The following is a 22,676-nucleotide window of genomic DNA, read 5'->3' on the forward strand; positions in this document are numbered from 1 at the left end:
CAAGAAAGCATGGTCCTCTTGCATCAGCTTGCACGTCCTCATTAGATCCTTATCAATAGCTGGCATGTAGCACGGTTGCTGCCACAGAGGCAGCACCAGATCCTTTGTGGTAGAACAGTCTGTGACTGTTGCCCTTTATCTAAAATGTTGGGTACCTGGTACTGGAGTAACTTTTCGGTCTGAGCTCCTAATCCTACGTCTAATACAGTTTCCCACAACCTCTCTAAATTGTTCGTAGGGATGCAAATACAGGGATGACTGTTGCAGCTCCATATGGGGGATGTGTTAAGACTGCTCGCATTATGAAGCCAAATATTGACAAGGGCTTGAGACCAAAGGGAACAGGGACCCCTTTTGTCATTGTCGAGATTTGAATTTCTGGACTGAAAGAATTGCACTAGATTCTTGGGTGTAGTTGGTAGGTGGTGGTGGTGGTGCGGCCAGGGTAGAATGGACTGTGACCGAGTTCAGAAAGAGGCGACGCGGAAGAACATCGCTCCAGGAACCAACAACGAAGGGGCTGAGTTTCAGGGCGTATAGCCCGATTTCTGGGGATTCTTACCAACCAATACAGGCGCGCTTGTCTGAGCGACAGCTTAATTCGAGTTTGAAGCCATACCAGTCGTGGCCTTAGACTTACTGCTTTTGATGTCAGAAAAATCATTATTCTTGCCTCTCCTACACCTGTTTCATCCGCCTCCTCTTCTTATGAGAGGAATGAAAAGATATACTGCACAACTCAACCTTTTCTTGGCCTTCATGTACCTTCTACCCTATCTCATAGCCTTTCTCCTTAGTCTGATCTTCCACCTCAACCTCCATAGCCTGAGAAATGGTAGAGAACTTTGAAGGGGGACAACCTAGCACCAACTTGGCAGCCTGCTCAAATGAAGGCCTTTGGGTTTATTGACCGACGCAAGCTGCACAGTTCCATGTTGTGATCAACCCCCAGACTCCACGCACATATGTGGGTCAGTGATGGAATAGACATTTTGGAGCCGAGAAACAGCGTGCGGAGCACACAGAAAAAAGGACTTGACGAAGGGGCAAAGTGTGTGATATACATGTAGAGTTTAGGTCATGTCCAAGTCGAGAAGTGTAAGAGCCAGAGGGAGCAATCAGCAAGCTACACTAAACACCCTGCTGGAATTTCTGATAAAAGCTTGGCGCATCAACTGGGTCTGCCACAAAAAACCATACTGAAGCCATTGGTCATCCCAAGGGTCTTCATTTTCTTAACACGGACAGAATGCGGTTGATCTGTGGGAGATATTTAGGGCCTACTGGGATCTTTAGGACAGTTGGTTCTAGCACCACCCATCTCTCTATAGTCTTTCCTGGTATTTCTCCACCTTCCTAGCCCCGGTGTCGATAATGCTGGTTAGTTTACTGCCAGGTGACCCCCCACCCCCACTGTCAGTCACTGACTAAAGCCATTGGTGGCATCCCTAAAACAATGGCTGATTTACCCCCTCAGAGCAATCTGGTGATTTACTGGGTTTTTATTAACCTGGCCTTCATGGAGGCCTGGTTCTTTTCTTTTAATCCTTGGTGGTTTAGTGGCTTCTCTTGGGTGTGGGCTCCAGCAAACAGTGTCTGCTGCAGCCCTATTATGCTTCCAGCTACTGTGTTAGTTTTACCGCTATGACGGTCTTCCCAAGGCTGGCTTCACCCATTCTCCTTTCATGCTGGCTGCTCCGCTGCCATTGAGGTCGCTATGGAGTGAAATTCACAGATTTATTTCAGAGCAAAAGTGACCAGTCACGCACCTGGCGCACTGTGTTAGTTAAGATTAATCTTAACTAACACAGACATTTAGATTAATTTATGATACATCTTCCTGACCAGTGCCAATCCCAGAACCTTTTGCTTTTACTGGTGGATTATTTTTCCTTATACCTCTGCGAGTGGGAACCTTTTCCCACACTCCAGAATCTTTTATTCTTTTTATGGGTGTCATTTTTAAGACTCTCCATAGTGCCCTTTAAACTTAATCCTCTTTTACTACATTTTGGCAATAAGAGCCTAATGTTGCTGAGTTGCCCTAGAGGCTTCCCTTTTAACTTTCTCTGCCTAACCTTGTGAGAACTACAGTTCGCAAGGGTAGAAAGGATATTTGGATCCCCTTTACATTTTATTAGGCGAGACCAGCACCCCCCACCTTTTGTGGAGTGCTGGGGAGATACTGAGTATACCCTTTCTCATTATTTTAAATGTAACATTTATGTTACAAGGACAAACTTACCGTTAATGGCTGGTGGCAGTGAACCTTTTTATTAATTTGGTGCTCCTTTACCACAGGATGTTTCCACAGCCCCAGGGTAAAGGCACCCATAGATGATAATTTTACCAATGTTAGGCAGAATTGCATGCAGTACCCTCTGGGACCACCACACACAATTAGGACTACAGGTGTAAGCAAGACCAAGTCTTTACCCCACAGTTTGTTGGTAGCGAGCTGAGCAGCCAGGCTTATCTCAAGAGTGAATGTGAGCAGTACATGTAGTTACAGAGGACTTTCAATCACAGTGGTTCAAGTAGAGACTTATACTCAAGGTTTCTTGGTAAAATACTTATTTACACAATCATTTATAAAACATTTCACTAGAAGACACTTGGAACTTTCTCTGCAAGAGTGGCGTTCTCTCAATCGGGTTGGCACAGTACCTTTGTATGAAGAAAACAAATGTTGCTGAAGTCGTGGTTCCTGGAGTTCCTGAGGATCTCGCTGTTCCTGAACCTCGGTCGTGGGGACAAGAGGGATGACGTTGGGGGACTCCTGCACTGCACGGGATCGTTGGAGAGCAAACAAAATGGAGTCACTTCAGTAGCTGTAGATTCAAGAACACGAACTGGTTTCCCTCTCCCTGGTTAAACCTAACCAGCCTTGAGAATGGTATGCAGGTGTCTTAGGAGTTGATTGGTCCCACCAACTCAAAGGAAGAAACCGTCCTTGAAGGAGCTTCTCTGTCGAATTGAGTTTGGCAATTCGGACCTGCAGCAGGGCTTCACCGGGCAAAACAACGGTCCAGTGGTTGCAGCAGCCGTCCTCTTCCAGCTCGTCTTCGGTTCTTTCGGTCCAGTGGTCGACTCTGCCTTCCAGTCCACAAGACTCAACTTTTAAACAGTTTTCTCCCTTTAATTCCAGCCTAGCTGTCACTCTCCTAGCAGGGTGGCTGTCCTTGCCGGACAGTCAGCCAGCCAATCACGCCAGAGTGCATTTGGGTCTCCTAGGAGACTAAGCACAGGGAGTTTCGGGCACCTCCCTCACTTCCTGCCCAACCCAGACACTCAGGCGCCAGAGGCGGTCTTCAGTCATGAAGCCCGCCAAAAGGCACACGAACAAAGGGACCAAACCTGGTTTGGCGCGCAGAGACAAACACTAGAAGGACCTTTCCAAAAAGAAATGGCAAAAAAAGAAGACTGGGACCCGTTTAAACAAAGGGGCTTAAGGCGCCATCTTGAAAAACATTGCTCGCGTGATTTTTAGCAACCGTGTTCGCGGTCGGGAAAAATCATGGTAGTTCGTTGTAAAACCACTGCCACCAGCCTTTTCAAACGGAAAGGGTAGCATTTGACTGCTACATGAGTGTTTAGACCTAGGGGATACTATGTAACCCCTCCAGGACTCCATTGTAAGATGGTGTGTGCTGGGTCCATGTATTTGGAAAAGACTAGTAAAGTCAATTTCACTTTACATTCTCTGGGAAAAAGTAGTTTATCCAGAGAAGGTATCTAAACCTTTGGGAAGTCTAAAATACCTCTCTGTGTCACTGCACTGAGGGTGCTGTCTAACACACACGAAAAGATGATGCCTATGGAGTTATCTAAAACGCCATAATCGGAGAACACAAAGGTAAAACATATCAAAACACATGAAAGAGTGGGGGGAAAAAGGCTCACACTCTTTCCAGGTTAAAAAAATCAAGTCCTTAAAATCCAGCAACGTTGCTGGGGGTCTCTAAAGTGAAGGGAATTCGTACATTTCTGAGAATTCTCCGTAACAACCAAAATGGCCCAGGTTTTTTTTTTTTATAACCTTTTTAGTGTTCTTGTCCTTTCTTGTTCCTTCCCCTGACTTCCAGCGTGGGAACTTGCTTTGTGTGATTTTTATCTACAGCCGGAATACTGTGGACTCCCCGCTCAGGCTCCATAGTGTCTGAAGGCAGCAAGAGAGGGAGGGGTTCAAAACTCTGCAGCCATTTGTCTTCCAGCCTGACAGCGAGAATCCAGTTCAAACTTGAAGGTTGGCTGTGCTGAAAAGATTGCCAACCCCTCCAAGTTTGAATGTTGCAAGTCTGTTTGATTGGCTTGGTTCCTGCATAGAAGTCCGATCCTGGAAGCTGAAGAGGTAGTCGACTACTGGAACCAAAAAGCGAAGAGGAAGATGAAGAAACCATAGCTGAGGTGATTTCCAGCGACTGGAGAGACTGCTGTAGCCCTTCCTTTCAATTGACCTGGGGACTCCAAAAACGACGACACCGGCCCAGAGTCTGGTGAAACTCACCAGACTCAACCCCACATGCATTATGAGCCATCCAACGCTGTATTGCGACCTTGTGGGACTGCAATACCCCATTACCCTGGGACCTCGAGCCATTGTCTTCCGAATCTCGCTGAAACTTCGTGGGCATACTGCTGGATATCCAGAGACACAATTCCAGTCTGAAAAAAGTCACCTAACTAGAATGCTGGACCTTGGAAATGACGAGAATCCGACCAGCGATATTCTGTCTTTTTCTGTACCCATGAAAAAGGCACAAAATCCTCGGAACCACATCCAGACGCAAGGAAAGCCTTGCCTAGAGCCTTCCCTGTGATCCTTGCTGCAAATGTCCTTCCAGTGTCCCGTCTTTGGTCTTCTTAATGAAGGAATTCAACGATTGGGCTTTTGGCTACAGATACTGAAGTTCTCCAGCTGCAAAATAATCTTCTATGCTGAGGTACTGTGTTCACTTGGGTATCTACTTACCTTAAGTCTCTTGTGATTCCTGCATAGTTTTGGGTTGATTTCTGTGATTGGGAGGCCTCTCGTCCAGTTTATCAGGCCCCCTGCTGGAATCCTGCTAGGGTGTCTTCTGTGAAGCCCTTGGACCCTCAACTAACTCTAAAAGTAAAGTACTTACTTGTTCCAACAGTCTTTCTTAGGAACTCTGACTTTTGCTACTCAAGTACCTATCCTGACCTGCCTGTTGGACACTAGACCGTAGTGACCCCCCTTCTTCCACTGACACTGAGAACACTCATGCTCCAAGAATAAGGGAAAGACTTCTAAGGATTGGGACTTTTGCCTAGAAAAGAGAATGAGTGTTTAAAAGTTACTTACTTGTAAAAGAAGTTTGTTGGTAACTAACTGAGAGTGAACAGTTACAAAAGTTATTACTTACCTTCGAAATGTTCTGCCATTCTGAAAAGTATATGTAACATCTGTCTTTCCTTAGAAACTGTTTCGCCATTCTAATAGAAATTGAATGCAAGGTTATTTTACTCGCCTATAAATTGGTTGTGACTCTTTACCAAAAGTAATGCTGTTGGCTCCACTAACTATTCGTTTCAGAGAATAGGTGTATACGTATCCCAACTGAGTCTTGCTTCCCCTGACTTGCTGTTAGCCTGTCAGAAATAGGTCGGCATTAGGTTTTAACTACCTAGAATAACCTTGAGTCACTCAAAGTGTAACACTGGGTTTTGCTATCCCTGGTCGGTTTTAGACAGACACAAAAATAGTCTGAGGTTTATACCGGCCTTGAAGTCGCCGATAGCTCCTTTAAAAGGTGCATGTGTTTTACTTACCTTGAGGTAGCTGTTTGCCATCCTAAAATATGTTACAAGAGTTATTGCTTATCTCAATCTGTTTTTTACTGATCTCAAAATCACCTGTAATAGAATATAACATCCTTCAGTTTTACTCACCTAGTATAACTGGTTTATCACAAAAGTAGTTATAGGTGTTTTACTATTCCTAGAATAAGTTTTCCACTATTCACAAAAAGTATATTGTCCAGTTGGTTTACTAAGGAACAAGTTACTTACCTGTAACTGTTATTCTCCAGCATGGTTCTGGGCTGGCTTCAGATACTCATGAATATTAGCCATCCTCAGGCTGGGAATCCTCTGTAAAAGAAAAAAGAGTTTCACTTTAGTTTATAAACTGTTTTTCTCCCATAAACCAATCATTGAGCTCTAGGCCATACTTCCCTCTACCTAAGCCCCCCTCTGGCAGCCATCTTCAGATTTGGTAACACGTAAAGTGGCAGTATGACCAAGAAGAGCCGCAGAGGGGACGGCCGGAGGAATCGCATGTGAATCCATGCCAGACCCATACAGGTAAGTAACTTGTTCCTTCTCCTGCATGGGGTCTGGCATGAATATACATGCTCATGAATAAAGAATACATAACAGTACATAACCACAGGATGTGGCAAGGCTCAACAGAAGCAATTACTCTTACCTCCTCACCAGGTTCACCTTCAAGCGAACAGGTTGAGCAGTATTGCTTGACCGAGTCTGGACTCCTCCCTGGAATACCAGGGAGGAGTCCAGAACTTCATGAAGGTGTGTGTCGACCTCCATGTAGCAGCTTTGCAAATCTCCAACAGGGGCACACCAGACATGAACGCCGCTGTAGCAGCGATCGCTCTGGTAGAATGGGCTCTCGGACAGCCAGGCAGCAGCCGCTTTGTCAACCGGTGACAGTGAGTGATACAGCCGTAGAGCCACCTGGAAATGGAAGCCTTGGACAGGGCCTTAGCATTGTTCACCGGACCAAAGTTAAAAAAGAGCTGAGAAGTTTTCCAGTAACTCTTTGTGCAGCGCTCTAGCCACATCCAGCGAGTACAACGTCCTTTCAGCTGGCGACAAATGTGTCTGAAAAAACACAGGTGATACCAAGGGCTCGTTGAGCTGAAATTCCAACGGAACATTGGGCATGAAGCAGGGGTGCGTCTGCAGCACCACCCTCGTCTCATGAAAAGTCAAGTAAGCTGCTTCCAAGACAGGGCCTGGATCTCACCTACTCTTCGTGCAGTGGTGATGGCCACGAGAAAAGCTGTCTTCCACAACAGAAACATGAGCGGAGCTGAATGCATATGTTGGAATGGAGCCCCCATGAGCCAAGTCCGCATCACACAGAGTTCCCACGCTGGGGCCAGAGCCTTGATTAATGCCTTAACTAGACGGTGCGACCACAGTGAAGACCGTCCCGTAGATATGGTGTAGCAGGAGATAGCTGCCAGATGAACCTTGATGGAGGCGTGAGCCATCCCCGATTTAGCCAATGACAGTAAATGTGGAAATACGGTTGATCTTCTGCGAGCTGCACCAAATTGTGAAGCGCTTGCATTGTGTCTGTAGCATTTTAAAGAGATGACGCCCTGGCCTTGGCAAGTATCTCCTTGCAGTCCGCCGGAGGATCGCAGCCCCCAAACTCCAATGCAGCAAGAGCCAGTCAGAGACCGCGGGTCGTGGTGCAGAAGGGCACCTCCTCCCCTGGCGAGAAGATCCGCGACCACTGGCAGCTTGACTGGAGGGGACGCTGAAATGCAGAGAAGGTCCGGGTACCAGATCTGCCTCGGCCACGCTGGTGCAACGAGGATCATCCTGCACTGGTACTGTCCGAGTTGATTGAAGACTCGAAGAAGTAACGACGACAGCGGGAACGCATACAGAAACAGGCCTTCACAAGGAAATGAGAATGCCCCCATGCTCCCCGGCTGGGTGAACCTGCTGGCGAACCTCTGCCAATTTGTGTTAGTCGCAGTCACAAACATATCTATCTGGGGACTGCCCCATTTGAGGAAAAGTTGTCCACTTGGTCCTGCCGAAGCTCCCACTCGTGGCAAGAGCGCAGCTCCCTGCTGAGAGAGTCGGCGACGGTGTTCTTTACTCCAGCCAGGTTAAATGGAATGAGGAACATCCCCTGGGCAACGGCCCAGTGCCATAAATCCTGCGCTTCTTTGGAGAGCACTGGGAATCTGGTGCCCCCGTTTCCGGATGTAAAACATTGTGGTGGTATTGTCCGTGAAGACCCTCACCACTTTGCCCTTGAGGGACGGAAGAAACGACTTGAGGGCCCAAAACACTGCCCATAGTTACAGAACGTTGATGTGTAGTGACTTCTCCTCTGGTAGCCACAGGCCTCTGGCATGAAGACGCCCAGTGTGGGCTCCCCATCCTTCCAGGGAAGTGCCATGTCGTGACCATCTCCTGGTACGGGGGACTCTGGACACCTTATCGCCCGACGGAACTCCTTGTCGAGCGCAATCCTGTCCTGGAAGCCTCCGGACACCTGGACCCAACAGGCGTCGAGGAACTCCTGCAGAGGCGAATCAGGTATATACATGACGACATCATGCCGAGTAGAGACTTGATGGTCCTCACTGTGGCGATACTCAGTGCTAACTGCCGTTGCACTTTGCCTAGGATGGCCGATATCCACTCCTCAGATGGTGCCGCCAGGCAGGCTACTGTGTCGAACCTGGATCCCAGGAACAGCACGTCCTGCGATGGAGTCAAGCAGGACTTTGCATAATTCACATAGAACCCCAGTTCTGTCAGCAGGCGGACAGTCCTTGCCGAGTGGATGACGGCGATGTCTCTTGATCTGGCCCGCATGTGCCAGTCGTCCAGGTAAGGGTACACGTGGATCCCTTGCAGTCGTAGATGGACTGCCACTGACGCCAAGCACTTGAAGAGTCTGGGCGCTGACTTTCAGTCCGAAGGGAAGAGCCTTTAACTGGTAATGCTTCCTTTGAACGACGAAGCGCAAAACTTTCGGTGTCCTTTGTGTATGGGGATGTGGAAGTATGAGTCCTCTAAATCCAACAACAGAAAGCCTCCCTCCTCTAGCTGGCTGAGCATGTGCGGCAGTGTAACAATCCTGAATTTATGGGACTTTATCTACTTGTTGAGTCGTCGTAGGTTGTGAATGGGCCTCCATCCCCAGTCTTCTTTCTTACAAGAAAGTACCCCAAGTAAACTCCAGAGCCGCTTTGGAACCAGCTCTATCGTCCCTTTCTTTAACATGGCCCAAACCTCCAGCAGCAGCTGCGGGACGCGTTGTTCCTGTCGGGCCACCGGTGGTATCCGAGGACACTTTCATTGAAACTCCAAGGTGTGTCCGTGGGCGAGAGCATCCATCAGTCGGTGGAGATGGTCTTCCATACGCTGAAGAAGTTCGCCAGCTGGCATCCCATTGGGGTTCAGCGGTGGGGGCCCGGCGTCTTGGTTCGGTCAGTCCTGCTTGGCGGTCTGGGCACCGCCCTGGGAGCCTTGACGGCAGCCACCCCCGAAGGCTTTGGAGTGACCCCTGTTGGCTTCCTGGGTCGAGGAGCAGGAGGGTTGGCGGTAAGAGGAAGAGTCCCTGCCAAAACCCTTCCAAGACCTGCTAGACTTTCCTCCTGAGGAACGAAAGGACAGCCTGTGTTGTTGAAGGGTGCGCCTTGATGGCCTGGGGCGACTCAAAGACCGTCTTGCAAATAGGTTGTCTCCATCGAACGGCATGTTCAGGACCCTCGTCTGGACCACCTGCCTGAAGTTGCTGGCCTTGAGCCAGCCACGACAGCGAAGGCAAACCCTGTTGCCCATCTGCCGATAACCTGTATCCGCAATGTCCAGTGCCACTGTGATTTGACGCAACTTCACCTTCTTGGAGGATCTCCAAAGCCTTGACTCGTTTGTCATCAGGCAGGAATTCCAGGAGTGGAGCCATCTTAAACTAAAGCTCCCGGTCGTATCTGGCCACGATCGCCAAGGTGTTGGCCGCTTTCACCGTCGTCGCCGCCGAATAGATTACCTACCCACCCATTGAATCCAATGTCTTCCCCTCGTTGTCCAGGGGTACGGATGAAGATGACGATGAACCCGATGACTTCTTCCTGGCGGCCGCTGAGACCGGAGACACTTGGGCGCAGGTTTTGGCACCCGGTATTTCTCCTCAAGCCAGTCTCTCTTATCTAGACGTGAAGCAGGGTTCTCCAGTAATGCCAGCACCTCATCCAAGACGTCATCCAGGAGCGGGACCGACAGGATAGTCTTCCTCTTTGCCTCCCGGCGTTGGTACAGGAAGCCCTCCTTTTCCTCCGGGGTGAGCTGCAAGAGCTCCGACGCCTGGGCAATCATGGAATGAAAGGATCCCACCTTGTCCGGTGGAGAGGCTCTCAGTGCCGGTGATGCAGGGTCTCCCAGTCCTGCGTCATCGTCCGTATCCGTTGTTGTCGGCGTGTCTGTCCTCGTACCCCTAGGGAAGGGGTGGAGGGCTGGGGCGGTTGGAATGGAGGCCTCGGGTGTCTCCTCTTCTTCGATGCTGGTGATCCTGGTGTCAACGTGGTCACCGACTATGCCGATGGAGTTGTCGGCAACCTCCTCTGAATCTCCAACACGAATATGTGGAGCGTCGAAAGGATATCCTGTGACAAAACTCTAGGTGGCACCTGGGGAGTCGGGACACTGGGCCCAGTGTCCATGTCGTCCTCCCCGTCAGTATGGACAATGTCATAGTCGTTGCCTTCGGCAGTCGTCTCATCGACGTTCCCATAGTCGTCCCCATCATGGACTGTGTGGATGGAAAAAATCTACTCCTTGTCGGACGAGCAACTGCCCCACCCTTTCTTTGGGTCCTGAGGGGTCGGTCTCGGACTGAGCTCCGGCATCCTCTTCTCCAGGGTTTTCACTATCGGCTTAAACAAATACTCTCTCCTGACCAGTAGAGATATTCTGGCCATCGCCGGGGCAACCTGGTCAGGGTCTGCCTCTTTTGCCTTCGAAAGGGAGGTTAGCCATCTTGGCATCCTCCTTCACGGGAAGCTCGGACACCTTGTCCTGCATGGCCTTCTCCTGCACAGGCGGCTCGGAAACCTTACCCTTTTCCTGCAGCTTTACAGGGGCAGCTGACTCCCTCTTGGACAGAGCTGGAGCAGTGGCTGCAGATCGAGGCAAATGGAGACTATAAACGCACCCGACGGAAGCAGACTTGCGGTGCTTGGCCTTGTGTTGGGCCCCCACGGATGGAGCGCCCTCAGAGGACTTAGAAGCCGGCTCAGGTTGGCTGGATCTGCAAGAGGCATGCCCTGAGAAGCACCCGAGGCAGAGGAAATGGCTTGGAGCCACGCCGCCAACCGGTCGTGTCGATCCTTCATGGTGCATTTGGAGAAACCACAGATCTCACAATCATCATCTTTATGTGCTGGGTGTAGACAATACAGGCACTGGGAAGGCTTGTCATCTGAATAAACATTCAGCAAACCGCAGCTGGTGCACAGCTTGGGAAGCTCCGTCCTTCTACATGATCCGGCACGGTGTAGGCCTGAAGAACTTCTGGAAGCTTCCAAGAAGAACACTTGACGATTTCTGCCCTTGAGGGGTGATGAAAGATGCCGAAAAATGGGTCCCCGTTAATCGGAAAAATAGCGATGGAGCACACAGGCTCGATTGACCGAAAAATACAAATTTCCTATCTAAAAGCACAAAAACGCAGAGAAACTAAGAGCAAAACATGAGGACTCCCAACACTTGAACGTGCAGTAAAAATCTAAACATGGCTGCCAGAGTAGGGGCTTAGGTAGAGGGCAGTCATTGGCTAGGGGCAGTATGACCCAAAGCTCAGTGAATGGTTTATAGGAGAAAGACAGTTTAGAAACGAAAATGAAACCGTTTTTTCTTTTACAGAGGATTCCTAGCATGACGACGGGGAATATTTAAGCGCATGTGGATCCATGCCAGACCCCATGCTGGAGAAGAGATGATTGACTCATTTGTCAAACCCAGCCAGGAGAGGCAAAAGGTGTGGAAACCCTCTGCAGAAGTTTCAAATCCTGCAGAATTCTGCACGGGGACAAGGAAGTAACAAAAGGTCAGAATTTGTTAGGCCGGGGTTGAACAAGAGGCAGACGCCCACCCAAAGGAGGCAATGGGCCCCCAGCGGGACAATTACAAACTTTCAACACGAGGCAACAGGGTTATCCCCGATAATACAGAATGAAACAGTAGTGTTCAATCTTTCCAAACATCCACTTACCCCAGCGGAAGAATGTGTCTTAAAGAAAGGCTTGAGTTTCGTTCCAACTGCAGATAATTCAATTAACAAATTGGAAATTGAAATAATGAGGTTCTTCATAACTAATCAGACTCTGGGCCTTTTTTATGGACAAACCAGTAAGATTGATAAGTCCTTAACAGGTTTTAGACTCAAATCCTCTTTTACACCAGGAACCAATGCGGTTCCTCCAGAGATTATTACATTCGAAAGAATGATCCTTAAAGCCCTTCCTGAGATTACTAACCAGACTGGATCTTTACAGCATAGACACAATTTGTCTTTGGAAGAAAATCAAGCCCTAAAATTGTTAGCTGAGAACAAAACCATAGTCATCAAATCAGCTGATAAAGGCGGGGGAATAGTGGTGACAGACAAGGGTATGAAAACATGGTATATGCCCTGATTAATAACACCAGTCACTATGCCAAAGATTTGATTGACCCTACAGTTGGCCTCATGACAACTTTACAAGATTTATGCACACAAGGCATAGAGGCAGGTTTTCTAACATCGGAAGAGGCATGTTCCTCGACTATGAGGGAATGGCGGATACCTACAATATATGCACTTCCCAAAGTGCATACAAATTGTATAGATCCCCCAGGACGGCCTATCATTTCACTATGTGGTTCCATATTAGAACCAGTGGGCAAGTACATAGAAAAGACCATTCACATGTTAACGGAAGATTCCCCATCCTTTCTAAATGACACCATGGCCACAATCAACCACTACGAGGGACTGTTAATAGAGGGTGATTCCAACCTGTTGGTGACACTAGATTTCACCGCACTATACACGAACATTCCGCAGAATGAGGCGTTGATATGTATCAAGTGGAAGCTGAACAGTCGTCCGATACCATATGATATACCGGCAGGGTTTATACTGAGTCTTCTAGAAATTGCCCTGTGTAACAACTTTTTCTTATTTTTGGATGACATTTATATTAAAAAACAGAGAACTGCCATGGGGGCAGCTTTTGCCCCCAGTTTTGCGAATATCTTTATGGCAGCATTCGAAGACCAGTTTGTCTACAACAACCCTTTTGGAAAATGCGTTTCCAATTGGAAACAATATATTGACGACATTTTCTTCATTTGGAAAGGCACCAAAGAACACCTGGACGCCTTTTTGGTTTGGCTGAATGAGTGCAATCCCAACCTTACCTTTACAGGTCATTCGGATCATACACAGCTACCTATTTTGGACTCGATTATTTCACATCAACAAGGCCACATATATACATCATTATACAGAAAGCAAACTGATCGTAACACCTTACTAGAATATTCCAGTCAACATCCCCATTCCCAAAAGGATAATTTACCCTATGGGCAATTTCTCCGTCTTTGACGGAATTGCACCAATCTTGTCGATTTTGAACGACACGCTAACATTCTGGGTAACAGACTCTTGGAGAGAGGCTATCCCCGTAGGCGCATTAAAAGATCAGCAAAAAAAGCACGTTGGACACCAAGAGCACATCTTTTGAGTCCCAGGGAGAAAAATACGGCCACAGATCGGCTTGTATGTGTTACCACCTTATCGCCTCAAACTGCACAGATTAAAAAGTTAATCAAGAAGCACTGGAAATTAGTTACGAGTACAGGATGTACCAGCGGACTTCCATTATTTGCTTTGAAATGATCTAAGAATTTACGTGATCGGTTAGTGCAATCTAGGTTGCAACCCATTGGAACACATTTTTCACAGAATAGTCTTTGAGCAGCTTGGAGTCACAAAAGGGAGCGATTAGTGGGTCACTACCCATGTGGTAAGTGCAGTGTCTGTCACTTGACTTCTAAAACGATTTGGTTTAACCATGGGGCCTTCAATTGGCAACTCCGTCAATTTACAAACTGCCCATACAGTAACATTATATACGTTATACGGTGTCCATGCAACTTACTGTACATTGGAATGACAACAAGAAAAATTTCCATTTGTATTAGTGAGCACAGATCACGAATTCGGACAAAATATATGGCTGCCCTGATGGTTCAACACTGTCACAGAGAATCACACCGAAGAAGATCTGCACTGGACAGTAATAGCTCAATTGACCCACGACACCAAACATTACTCCATGCAATACAGATTGACTAAGTTGGAACAACGTTGGATCTATAGATTAAAACACATGAAATTGGCCTTAATGAGGACATTCAATGGCCTTTGTTGTTACAACAGTAAACTGAATTTCTTGCCCTGTTCGTTGGTAATTGGTTTTCACAATTAGCCAGTTACATATGGTGCACTGATGTATACTATTGAAGGAATGAGGTAATAACCATTGGGTTATTGGTATGCCTCCATAATGGTCTTAGAAAATAAGGTAATTCAGTCCCCTGTAATTGTGGTATTTTGTGCTGATGGTAACTGACCAAGCCACCGACTTTGCACTTTGCCCTCGGTTGTCTGGCCATTCCTCAATAGAACTTCGATTAATTGGTCTGTTGCCCTTTAAGAGACGATTCCACAGCATGTGACATGTCACGTACAGGGGGTCCCTCCCTTATAATCCTGTTTGAAAGTAGTTAAGGCAATGGGTAAGCATCACGCTGGATACTAGCCGGCGGATAGCGTTCCATGGACTACAGCAGTTCATACCTGTAATCCTTTCACCCTCTTTCAGATTGAGTCTGCAGGAATAGATCGGTGAGTCAGTTTGCCGCTTCCCCACGGTTTTTGATGGCGCGATGCAGTTGCTAGCAGCCAGCGAGGTCGCTTTTTTTGGGGGTTAGCAACCGGTTTGCTGCCTTTGAAAGACACGCACAGGCTGGTGGGTCATGCTTTGGCCTCGTGGCATGCACCTTTTCCAGGGAGGGACGATGTCCGACTTGCTGTTCACCGACGGTGTGCCTTGGCAGCCGCGCAGGTGTGCGGGCCCCGAGGCTAGCAACCGGTTTGCTGGCTTCCTGGGCTATCACCACACGCCCGCTGTATAGTGGTCAGCGTGGTTAGCGGACAGGTTGGACAAATGGAATAATTGCCCCAACTTGTAAGATAGCTGCATGTAAACACCCACAAGGGTTGGGTGCAACAATTGAGTCCGGTCACTTTATTTTGTTGGCAGACCATGTGAGCTGTATTCATGCGGCTTTTATCGCAATCCTAGGCTCTCCTGGACCAACGAGAAACCTCTTACATCATCCATGAGGACTGTCACCCAAACAGCCACAGGGTGCTGCTACGAGGTAATTCATAATAACACCCTTGAAGGCTCATCAATGTCTTTTGGGGCAATGGGTAGTGACGCACATTCCATTGAAATGGCTGTGTGACATCCAGTATCCACAATTGCTTGCCTGTATCATCTGTTTGTAGATAAAACAAAAGTATTGATAAAGGGACTAAGAGCAGAACGGAGGGGGACAGAACGTTTTCAATTCTCCTAGACCATCGGGGTGAGGTCTAAACCGGTGGTACAATTCCATGAATTCTTACTTGAGCCTTCACCAGTTTGGCGCAGCCTGGCTTGACAACACCACAGTTGTAGGTAAGGATATATTTGATCAGAGCTTAGAAGAAGCCAGTTATGGGTAGCATACACATGGCAGACACCGGACAGTGTACTGTTGATGTTAGTTCTTTAACTTTGTGTGTTCCATTGTGTATATGGATTCCTTGTGTGCGTGTCTCTTAGGGAGTTCCCTCAATTGACTTGGCAGTGGGTAGCAATATAACCCTTTCCAAATGCACAAGAAATGTGTGCTTGTCCATTTTTTAAACGGTTTGAGTTTAGATAATGCCCCAAGATGACTGTGGCATCATTAGGCAAAATACAAGTTCAGGTTTTTAACTACTGGTGTTGCACAATGTTAAAAAATGTTAAAAAATGTTTTTTGATACAAAGTTTGGTGGAAATATTCTTTAAAATATTTTTTTCTCTGTCTCTTCCTCTTTTTTGCTTTCCCTTTTTACAATGTTATCAACTGAAGGGGCGGAGTATGAAACACGGAAGAATCAACACATTTTAAACAGCTGTGCAAAGAACTCAATCGCACACCAGCTTGAGTTGCTTTTTTTTATTTTTTAAACTGTTTTTTATATCTACATGTCCTGATGAGGTGCAATGGTCGGAACGTGTTTATTGATTAGTTGGCCGAAACTCGAGTCGACACAACCATTGTCCTGACTCCAACCAGGAGTTGGACATTACTTGGGTTATTCATAGTAGTACTGTGGCAATTGAATATCTTGAAAACAATGTGACAATATATATCAATTTTCAAAATCTACATTGCTGCACTTTATGACTACAAATATTAGTCAGCATCCAAAGGTCTATGGGTTAGACCGTTTGTTATTTTCTTAGAACATACAGTACAGATTGCAGTTGTTGCACAAGTATGAATGATATTGGTATGAAAGGGTATGTGATGAATGTTTTTGAGACTTAAGGTCACGGGTTGGTGTGGTGCTTTTTTTATGACTCAGTTTTTAACGATTGTTAATGAAATGATTGTAATTTTTTTGTAGACACATTTCTATGATGATATTGGTGAGATTACAAAAACAAGAAAATAAAAACAAATTAATTCATGATTTTTTCCTATACTACACACTTTTTTAGTAATTGGTCCCCATTGGATGGTATTGGTTGGTTTTCTTTAGAGTTTCACATTGAAATGCTAAGAGGGTTGGTACATGTCAATTGACATTTGTATCTTTTGTATGGTCAAATCCTGTAGAAGACAGAAGAGCGGACGCCGCCGGCGAGTCACTGAGTGAGTTTTTAATGGGTCCAGCTAGAATGGATCCAAGCACGAAACTGGGAGAAGAGAGCCGAGCAGTCCGGCACAACGCAGAGACACTGATGTGCTGTGGAAGCAGAGGAGAGATGCTTGAAGAGCCGAAGAGACTGACGTCCAGTGCCAGGAAGCCCTGGCGACGTACCGAAGTCCCAAAGAAGATAACTGGAGCCACGAAAAAGACGGTGCGTACACAGTGGTGTAAGAGAGGAAGGCTCGAGTGGTTCTCCCCTGGCCCAGTAGTAAGAACCAAACGATTGGGAAGAGTGGAGTAAGCATCTGAGGAGCACTTCCTAGTATTAGGGAGAATGTTAATTTCTGTGCAAATTCCCTTTAACCTGAGAGACCCCCCCCCCACTGGTTTGCTGGATTCAGGGCTTTTAAATGTAAACTCCTGAGTGAGTGGGGCTTTTTTGCCACTCATTTTTGGGATTTGTGCGTTTCTTACTGTTTAAAATGTAGTCTGGTAAACTCCATAGGCATCTGCTTTTTGCATTGTGACAGAGCACCTTTTGTGCAGTGCCACTGGGAAGTCCCTTAGACTTCTCTTAATGTTTAACTACATTTTCCTGGGTGAACTACTGTTCCCAAGAATATTAAAATGACTCCTGTCTTAGCTTTTCTTTTGTGGGTCCAGCACACACCACTCTATGTGGAGTTCTGGGGGGTGGGTTACATCGTAACTCCTATATCCCACTTCTCGTGTAACATTGTTACACTAACCAACTTGAATGGCTGGTGGCAGTGGTTTCTTTTTTACTACCTTGTGCCATGTATCTGCAGGCTGATTCCTCAGCTGCTGTACAGCACCCAAGGGTGGACATTTTCTCAAAATGGCCCGTGTTCCTTTTTTGGCATTTCTTGTCAGTTAGTTTCTTCTGGGCTTTTACTCTGTTGTTTGAATCAGGTTTGAGTCCTTTGTACATTTTGCCTTTGGTGTGCTTCAGCCCTGAAACTCGCCCAAGGGCTCCAGTGTGTCTGGAAAGGCAGGAAGTGAGGGAGGGACCCTAAACTTCCCTGTCCTTTGTCTCTAGGTGTGCCTGAGTGAAAACAGTTCTGATTGGCCGTCTGGCTGTCCAGGACGACAGCCACCCTGCTGGGTGATTGACAGCCTAGGGCTGAGAATGAATGGGAACGTGCTTAAAAGGTAAGGTTTTTGGGACTAAAGGCAGAGTCGACCACTGGAGGACAACACCCGACAAAAAGGACGTGAAGAGACGCCAGCAGCACCCTCCTGGACCACAAATTGGCCGGTGAAACCCTGCAGCTGTGCTGACCCCTTTTCGTTTCGACTGGGAAGTCCGGACGGAACAACTTGCTCCCTTGGGCTGGTGGGACCAACTAGCCTTGAAACGAGCTTAATTTTGGTGCAACGTGCTGCGACTTTCCAAGGCTGCAGAATCCCAATCCCCGGGGACCCCTGATCATCACAGAGTTCATTGTCTTTGACAGTGCGAATCCGGCCAAAACTTTGTGGGCATTCAGAGGACCATGCAGAAGCAGGAAACCGTCATCCAGAGTCCAGGACCGAGGGATCAAGTAACTTCTAACCAGAGCTGTTGGTTCTTTGGTGCTGAGAAAAAGGCCCGAAAAAACCCCCAAAAGGCTGCTGAATCAAGGAGAATCCATTGCTGCAGAGCCCCTCTCTATCGAGGGCCACTGCAAAAGCCGCCAGACATCCTCCCTTTCATCACCACGACCGAGGACCAGGAACAAGAGTCTACTATACTGCAACAGGAAGGCATCCAGCTGGAACTAATTCTTCAGTTCACAGGTACTGTGGGTCCATCTACCTTTTGCCAATTGCGGTGCTTCCTAGTTTGGGGAGTACTATTATACCCTCTTGAGTTGACCACAACTCCCTTCAACTGGGCCCCCCTGCTTGTGCTTCTTCAAAGTGGCTCCTCTTGTGATTTTCTTTTTGAACTACTGACTTTTTAAAAACATTTTCCAAGAAGAGAGCATCAGAACTTTGCATTAGCCCACTGACCTTGGTTTACATGGCTCTCTAAAGTCCTCTCATGAACCTATTGGCTTTGGCAGTGCTTGTTCCCTTACAGGTTTTAATTGTTGAACAATATTATTGCTTGGATAAAAGACTGCCTACATCCCTCTGGGAGAATCTAACCTTTTCCAAGTACAAAGTATGTGCTGATCGGACTACAACTTTCCCCTCCTTATAACTCAATATTGCAATGGTGATCACAAAAAGTGTTATTACTGACCTCAAAAGATGTCACTCAATGTGCTGGAATATGTATAACACATGACAAGTTTACCCACCTGCTTTATTGCTCGTGTTGAAATTGAATCCTAACTTTGGGATTAATGTTACTATTAGTTGCTGCTTTTTAAAGATTATTTATATATACACAAGGATAAGAAGACAAATATTTATACTATAAGTGTGTAAGTGTTTACCTGGATACCTGTATTTACTTATTTCATTTTACCGCTCTACAGCTCACATTAACCCTCTTAAGATAAGCCTGGCTGCTCAGTCACACTGTGTTAGGCAGAATCCTGTGCAGTTCCCTTGGGGAACACTGCAAAACGATTAAGACTACAGGAGTAAGCAGTAAACCCAATTGTTAGCAGTCTGCACCACCCAGATTTACCTGGTAGCTGTGACTGAGCAGTCAGACCTCTCTCAAGAAGAGTTAGGCAGTATATAGAGTATACACAATAGGGGCAAAAACACAGAGCAAACATACACGGACCAGAGCTTTGTATAAAAAGTATATAGTTATTTATTTAAAACACACTTTAAGGCATATACTAGCACTCTCAACCAAGAGCAAGTTAAAACACAGTCAGGTGAAGTATACACACTTCCCTTAATAACTATCAGACAAGTCAGGGTTAAACCACTACTATTTGTTAGAACAGATGTGAGCGCTTAACCAAGATGGCACTCTGATAATGTAGTTAAAGGGAGAGAAAAAGGCAGAGCATAGAAGTAAAACAGTTCCCAACACTTAAGAGTTCAGAGCAAGGGGGGAAAGGCAGGTTATACTGTAGAGCCAAAGTTCAGAAGCTAGGCCTACTTTAAATGGAGTCAAGCGAAATGTGCACAGGCTCACACGGTTTAAAGTGCACTAAAAGTCTTTGCAGAGTGTTCGAAAGAGGTTGGGGTGATGCAAAAGATATATTTAGAAGGCCTGGAGCCAACCCAGTTTAGAAGCCAAGGATTTAAGGGTCACCTTTAGCAATCTGTAGAAAGGGAGGCCAGGTAGGACACAGTACCTTAAAGAGAAAGGAAGCTCCAGCGGGGGCAGTTGTTCCTGGCAGTGGTTGAAGTTCGTGGCTCCAACCAGGGGAAGAGAAGATCTCATCGAGGATGGAACGGGGAGTCGTTGCACTGCACAGGGCTGAAACCAGCCACGGAGTTCTCGATTAAAAGGTGCAGTCCTTTTATTCGCGGTCAAAAGTGGTGAGCTTGGCTATCCGGTCACCGGGGTGCTTGGCACGGGCAATTCGACCAAGAGACGTCTTTGGAAAGCGAAAAGGGCGAACTGGTTGATCCCACCAGCTCAGAGGAAGAAGACTCGTCCAGCAGAAGATCTTCTCTTGTCGTTGGGAAAGTGGTGAGGTAGTTGCAGCAGGGCTTCACCGGTGGTGTCGTCGTTGCAGATGGCTCAGCTTCTTCCCTCTTCGGATTCTTAGGTCCTGAGGCGACTACTGAAGTTCCAGTCCCAAAGGCCCAGCTTTTATGCAGAAAAACCCCCATTCAACAGCCTAGCTGTCACGCAAACATGCTAAGTGGTGAGCCGGGCGGCTCACCACTGGCCCAATCAGAACAGAGTGCGACTTGAGTTGCTAAGGCAACGCAGTCCAGGGTGCCAATTCCCCTCCCCACCCATCCTGTGGCACCATTTGGAGGGCTTCTGTGGAGAAGCCCACCAAAAAAGTGGAACAAAGGGCCCGGCCTTGGTCAGACTTACAGAGACGGACACAAACGCCATTTTAGAATCGAATTCTGGCAAAAAGACCCAACCAGTGATTTAATATTAAATAAATAAACCAGCGGGGTTCCATGTGATATTTTCGCCACAAAAATATCGCCATATTTTTGCGGCGAAAACACCACATAGACCCTGCGGGGGACACCCCCGCAACTCCCTCATCATTTTTGTATGTGCGGGGGACACCCCCGCACCTAATATTTTCGCCACCAAAAATATCGCCTATGGCCGTTCCCGACGACCATATGTACGGCGATATTTTTGCTGGCGAAAATATTACCTGATACCACCGGCGGTATCTTTAACATTTCACCAAAAAGTGGTGCGTTTAAAATCAATGAGAAAATCCCAGAGAGACTATTCCGGTGGAATATTTCACGTGGTAACCACTGCCACCAGCCAGAAACTCGACGAGGGAGGACGGGACAGTGCCCCCTCGAAAACAGACCCTGGGGCAATTGAATTACCCCTTACCAGTACTTCCACAATATGATGGTTTGTACTGGTTCTGTTCACAATTTTGGACTAGTAAAGCCAATGGTGAATTTACATGCCCTGGGAGACAGCAGTCAGTCCCAGGGTATGGAGTCTGTGACACCCCTGTGTTACTGCACTGAGGGTGCTGTGTAACACACATACCAGAAAAACAGATGATACCCTATGGAGTAAAAAGAAACCCCATAGCCCATAAGCACATAACAAGTCAAAGACATAGCCCAAATCATGCCTAAGAGTGGGAGTAAAAGAGTCACTCTTAGCAGGAGAAAAAACAAACCCCAAAAATCCAGCAAAGCTGCTGGGGGACTCACTATGTTTGGGAAATTAGCCTTATAAGAGAATTCTGCCCAACACACTGCCAACTTGTGTAGTACAGGCCTATATTAAAAGGTGGGTTGCAGTTGGACCCTACAAATTCTTACCCAACACCTTGTCGCACTGGCAGCATTAAGCCCACTGACCACCAGAGACTGGTCAGCGACACCAACAATATCGAAGCAAGCATGCAAGGGGAACTTCATCGTAGCAGTGGCAGGAATAAGCCCATTGATCACCAGAGAAGGGCCTGGCACCCCAACGCCAGTGAAACAGACAAACTAGGAAATCTTCCTCGTCGCAGTGGCCGAGAAGTCCACTGAAACCCAGAGAAGGATTTGGGATTTTAATAATACTGTGAGAGAGTGGCAAAATTAACATCAAGTTGAAAGATACAGAAAATAGCTCTCAAACACCAGGAGAAGGGGGTCAGTCTCCCAGTGAAGAAACGAAAGCCCTTTGCACATACCCAAAAGACGCCAGGGCTAGGGAGTCATTCTCCCTGTCCTTGTTGTGAACTATATTGGAATGTGCAAACGAATACCAGCAGATGGGAGTCAACTATAAAGGTTTATAGCAACCTGCCACCTTTGCATCAGCTTCCTTCTTAGACACCCTTACAATAGCTTAGACCTAATTTCACACAATTGGAAAGCAAATGTAAAGTGACCTTAGTGGCCCATCGCAGATTCAGCGAGAAGCATTCTCTGATCTTACCTGACTGACTTGCCCAGGATATGCTTGTAGAAAGAGCGAGTGAAATAGCACTCCAGAAGCCGGTTATCATAAACTGCCTTGGCCACGATGCGGCCCACAAACTTGAAATAACTGAGGTGATTGGGATTGCAGTGCGAAGAAGGGTTGATGGTGTAGGTAACGCGATCTCCAGGGGAGGTGCGGAACAAGGCGTACATGGGATTGAACATCTCCCGAGAGATAATCATGTACCACTCACGCAGAAGGCCTCCAGCGTCTTGCCCTTCCTCACCTTCAAACACAATGTACCTAAACAAGAGGAGACAGGAAAGTGAGACCAATGCAACAGAGGGCACCTTTTAATTATGACATACTTCACAGGGAGAAATCTGCAGAACCTGCATGACTGTA

At 47.0% G+C, this 22,676-nt stretch overlaps 1 protein-coding gene across 5 annotated transcripts in view; it reads right to left on the reverse strand.

Moving 5' to 3' along the window:
- HUWE1 (HECT, UBA and WWE domain containing E3 ubiquitin protein ligase 1) overlaps positions 1-22,676 on the reverse strand; it is a 2,445,223-nt gene that overhangs the window by 92,487 nt on the left and 2,330,060 nt on the right. For all 5 annotated transcript variants that reach the window (XM_069645305.1, XM_069645304.1, XM_069645303.1 and 2 more), the window contains exon 78: positions 22,287-22,574. In XM_069645305.1, the coding sequence (XP_069501406.1) occupies positions 22,287-22,574 (288 nt within the window). The remainder of the gene's footprint in view (positions 1-22,286; positions 22,575-22,676) is intronic.

This window comes from Ambystoma mexicanum, chromosome 2p, assembly GCF_040938575.1.
Source record: "Ambystoma mexicanum isolate Mex_15411 chromosome 2p, UKY_AmexF1_1, whole genome shotgun sequence".
Lineage (NCBI taxonomy): Eukaryota > Metazoa > Chordata > Amphibia > Caudata > Ambystomatidae > Ambystoma > Ambystoma mexicanum.